This window comes from Trichinella spiralis (assembly GCF_000181795.1).
Source record: "Trichinella spiralis strain ISS 195 chromosome Unknown Scfld2, whole genome shotgun sequence".
Classification (NCBI taxonomy): Eukaryota; Metazoa; Nematoda; class Enoplea; order Trichinellida; family Trichinellidae; genus Trichinella; species Trichinella spiralis.
Window position 1 is genome coordinate 1578524 of NW_003526941.1, and position 671 is coordinate 1579194.

Sequence of the window (671 nt, forward strand, 5' to 3'; positions counted from 1 at the left end):
TGGGGCGTAGCCCGCGGCTATCTTTTTGAAAATCTCGAAAATTTTCAGTAATTACGAAAAATTTGCCGGAGGCATAACCCGAAGCATACCCTGAAGGCAAATATTTTGCCTGAAGCATAGCCTAGGGCTTAGCCTGGGGGCAAATCCAAATATTGAAATATAGCTTGAGGCATTGTTTAAGGTAAAGCGTATCCCTCTGATGCTAATTTTCGTATAGCTATCCCACCTTTTCTGTCTTCTTCTCCCAACCTATGCACCGCTCCTGTCCTCTCCACACAATCTGTAGTCCTCTCCTCCATTTCCTCCTCCAACAGCTTGGCCTTCCATTAATGCTTCATTTCCTCCTACCTGAATTCTGCTTACTGCTGCTTCTTTGCCCATGTGTTTTCCTTCATTTCTAATTCCCAACACTGTTATAATCAATTCCTTACCGTCCGAGCATACGTCAAAATTCTTTTGATGTGCATTTCAACACATGGATTGTTCACAAAATGCGATATGAAACCATTTGTACGCATTATTATGCATTACTTACATGTAAAAGATATAATATGTTTTGAAAATTTTCCATAGCTTTCAATTTCCACTTGTACCCCCATTAAGTGTTGCATGAATAACGGAAATTGCTTGTTATCTATCCATAGTAAAACTTTCACTACAATTTACTTTTA

General features: G+C 39.2%; 1 protein-coding gene across 1 annotated transcript; it reads right to left on the minus strand.

Moving 5' to 3' along the window:
- Positions 1–249: 249 nt before the first annotated feature.
- Positions 250–348, minus strand: Tsp_02846 (ATP-dependent RNA helicase DRS1; the record flags this gene model as incomplete). The annotated part of the gene is made up of 1 exon (XM_003379128.1): positions 250–348. A coding segment is annotated over one exon (99 nt), but the record flags the coding sequence as incomplete, so codon positions are not given.
- Positions 349–671: the final 323 nt, after the last annotated feature.